This window comes from Babylonia areolata, chromosome 1, assembly GCF_041734735.1.
Source record: "Babylonia areolata isolate BAREFJ2019XMU chromosome 1, ASM4173473v1, whole genome shotgun sequence".
NCBI classification, from domain to species: Eukaryota; Metazoa; Mollusca; class Gastropoda; order Neogastropoda; family Buccinidae; genus Babylonia; species Babylonia areolata.
The window spans coordinates 27522611-27526251 of record NC_134876.1 but is presented as its reverse complement, the minus strand read 5'-3'; the positions used below and the strand labels follow the sequence as shown (position 1 = coordinate 27526251).

Below are 3641 nucleotides of genomic sequence, written 5' to 3'. Positions count from 1 at the left end.
CTCACTAAAAAAGCCTACTGCAATACTGCAATCCATTTTGAACACCGCCCGTTTACCGTGTTGCTCCGCGTCTCCCCCCCCAGCGATAACACCGTGGCTGCATACACTTAACAAAGCTGCACAGGAAAAGAGAGAGAGAGCGAGAGGGGGGAAAAAGGGGGGTGGGGGGGTGCGGAAGGGAGGGTTTTCAACTGTCAAACAGACAAGCCGCAGACGGCGGATTTTTGTTTCGTTCCTTGTTAAAAAAAACAAACCCCAAAAAAACAACAACAAAAAACAAACGTCGGTTATGACGTTAATGAACGGTTATAATCACACCCGAGTTCTAAAATACCCCCCCACACCCCATGATTAAAACAGTCGATGTAGCAGGGTGTAGGAGTACCAGACAAAAGAGACACAGAGAGAGAGAGAGAGAAGCACAACGATAACAAAAAACGAAGCACAACAACAACCAAAGGTGGAAGAGCACTTACCGCCTGCTGCAGGAGACGACAACTGTCGCAGCGACAGGCCGCCGGATGCACGTCCAGCACGCCTTTGCTCAGCAGCAGTTTGAGGCTGCGCCCATTATGGCGGATGGAGCGCTTCCAGTCCTTGGCGCTCTCCCGTCCGCTGACGGCCTGGAACTCGTTGGGGGTGATCCAGGCCCCTTGAAACTCGATGCAAGGGCCCTTGCTGCCCTGGTACAGCTTGGACAGCGACATCATGGCCCGGTTTCCGCCGCACTCCACCTCCAGGCCGATGTCCCGGGGCTGGAAGCTGAACGTCGTGTCCTCGTCCGCCTTGGCCAGGTCGATGAGCGTGCTGCCGCAGCGGTAGTTCTTGGGCCCCGTCTGCATGAAGCCCGTGTGCATCGTGCCCGTGTCCCAGTCCTCCTCGTTCCCTGAACCTTCCTCCCCCTCACCCCCGCTCCCTTCCTCCTCCTCCTCCTCCTCTTCCTCCTCCCCATCCTCTTCCTCAGGGTCGGGGTCGGCTGCGGACAGTGGGGATGACCCCGCCATCATCTCCTCCTCCACCTCTAGCTCCGTGCGGCCCCCACGCCCCTCCTGCCCCTCTTGAGTCTGGTCCTTGAGGCGGTGAGGGGGGAACTCGTCCCCTTCCTCCCCCAGCAGCGGGTCGTCCTCGGGGGCCAGACCCCCCTCCTCCTCCGGGGGGTGGCCGTCCCCCCCAGTGACCAGCACCATCTCGTGCTGGGCCAGCTTCCGGGCCCCCCCGCGGCCCTTGGCCCCGCGCTTGGCCGTCTTCCTCCTCCCCATCTCTCTCCTCCCTCCCCTCCCCCCTCAGCTTTCACCACTACCACACCACCACCACCACCACCAACCAACCAACCCACCACCACCGCTACCACCACCACACCACCACCAACACCGACACCACCAGCACCTCCAGCACTACCACCACGGCGTGGTACGATCCACCAACACTTGACACACACGGACACGGACACCACCTCTAGTAACCACCACCACCACGCAGGGAGAAGGTCGAGCAAGTACGGTACAGTACGAACCAAGCCAAAGCTTGTGCAGCTGGTAGTCTAGGAAGAAGAAGATGGTGGGGAAAAAAAACAAAAACATCAACAATAAAAAAAACAACAGCACAACAATGACGGCCAACCAGACGGGGAATGAAGGAGAACCCGCTCTCAGATAAGCGCTTGGGTTTGTGTGGTGGCCTGTGTCAAAAGGCGACGCCGTAGTTCAGTCCGCGTCCGCCACCACTACCACCACCACCACCACCACCTCCAGCACCACTACCACTTCACCACCGCCACCACACCAAAGCCTTCAGCCGTGTGGTGTGTGTGTCAGGCCCTGTCTGTCATGTCCTCCATTAATAATGGGCCAACATGGCTGTCCGTCTTGCTGTAGCGAAGGGTGGGGTGGAGGGGGGGGTGGGGGGGGAGTAGTTGTTGTAGTGTAGAGAGAGCGAGAGAGAGAAAGAGAGAGAGAGCTGCTTGCACTACTCAGGCCTGCCAGCCCTCCGAGGCACAACTGGGTCAGTCGCCGAAGAAGAAGAAGAAGAGGAGGAGAAGAAGGAGGAGGAGGAGGAGGAGGAGGAAGAGGAGGAAGAAGAAGTCGATACCAGTGGTAAACAAAGTGCGCGCCTGATCCGCCACCAATGATATTCATTTTAGGCCAGCGCCAAGTCCCTGGCAGTGAGTGACACCCTCACTTCCCCACTCACACACTCACACTCACACGCGCACGCACACACACACACACACACACACACACACACACGCACATACGCGCGCGCACAGAGCCACACCGACACACGGCACACGGTAGGAAGAGGCCACTAAACGCCGCCAGCAGATGTCTACAATCACCAACCACACAACTGCACGCGCGCACACATAGTGGTTTGGTTCGTGTGTGTGTGTGTGTGTGTGTGTGGGACCTAACACTGGAGCAGAGAGCGGAAAGAAACAAGCGGAGGATTGAAAAACCTCTCCCCCTCCTCCTCCTCCTCCCTCTCACCACCACCTCCTCACCCACCCACCTCCCCTACCCTCCTCTCCTCTCTTCCCTCTATGTTCTCTTTCTCTTTTTCCCTCCATCTCTCTCTCTCTCTCTCTCTTTCTTTCCTTTTCCTCCTCCTCCTCCTCCTCCTCTTGTCGCTTCAGGGTATCGCTCACGCACGCTCCACCAAATGAGAGGAGATTAGCGCCCTGGCCATGTAAACACAGTGGGCGCTGAGCTCATTCTCCTCTCCCCCCCCCCCCCCCCCCCCCCTCTCGTCTGATGAGTCCTTTGATTGACTAGCCTGGCCTTGCCTTCACAGCTACAGCTCTACTTGCCGGTCGCTGCTTCCCGGCACAACAAGCACAACAAAATCTCTTTTCGCCAAATCGCCAGCCATACACCCTCTAACACACGAGACAGCGCTGACTGCTGCTTGCCTTGCCTCAAATGGGCGCGGGAGGGGGGCGGGGGGGAGTAAGGGGAGAGGGGGTGGGGGAGGTTGGGTGGGTGAAGGGGACGGTGGGAGAGGGAGGGGGGAAGGGCAGAGTAGGCGGCGGAGGTGAGAGTGAGGGTGAGGGTGAGGAGGTGGGGGGAATGAGAGGTCTGAGAACGACATTAACGTTCGTCTTTGAATCGCGTCCAAAAATAATCATCAGCCTTGTGCGAACGAAACAGAACTGAAAGATTCAGCGCCGACTGTGTGTGTATTGGATGATGATGATGATGATGGTGATGGTGATGATGGTGATGATGATGGTGTGAACATCCGAGCAGCACCGGCCGCGCACAAGCGAACGCCCACGCAGCGCCCACAACACACACACACACACACACACACACACACACACACACACGCACACACACACACACACGCACACACACACACGCACACACACACACACACACACACACGCACACACACACACACACACACACACACACACACACACACACACACACACACACACACTCACACACACACACACACACACACACACACACACACACACACACACACACACACAAGAAAAAAACAACAAAACCGGCAAAACAAAAACAAGAAGAAAAAGAAGAAAAAAAAAAACCCACCTGGAAACTCAGTTGAAATCTTCGTCACCATCTGTTTGTGGTATTGTGAGCTGACATTCCGGCAACAGAGAAAGCAAAACA

The 3641-nt window shown here is 56.8% G+C and overlaps 1 protein-coding gene across 1 annotated transcript in view; it reads right to left on the bottom strand.

The window, feature by feature from the left end:
* The window catches only part of LOC143281469 (uncharacterized), a 143063-nt gene extending 140924 nt beyond the window's left edge, over positions 1 to 2139 (bottom strand). The window contains exon 1 of the mRNA XM_076586683.1: positions 477 to 2139. Coding sequence (XP_076442798.1) covers positions 477 to 1259 — 783 coding nt within the window. The 5' untranslated portion in view covers positions 1260 to 2139. The remainder of the gene's footprint in view (positions 1 to 476) is intronic.
* Between the last annotated feature and the right edge of the window lie 1502 nt (positions 2140 to 3641).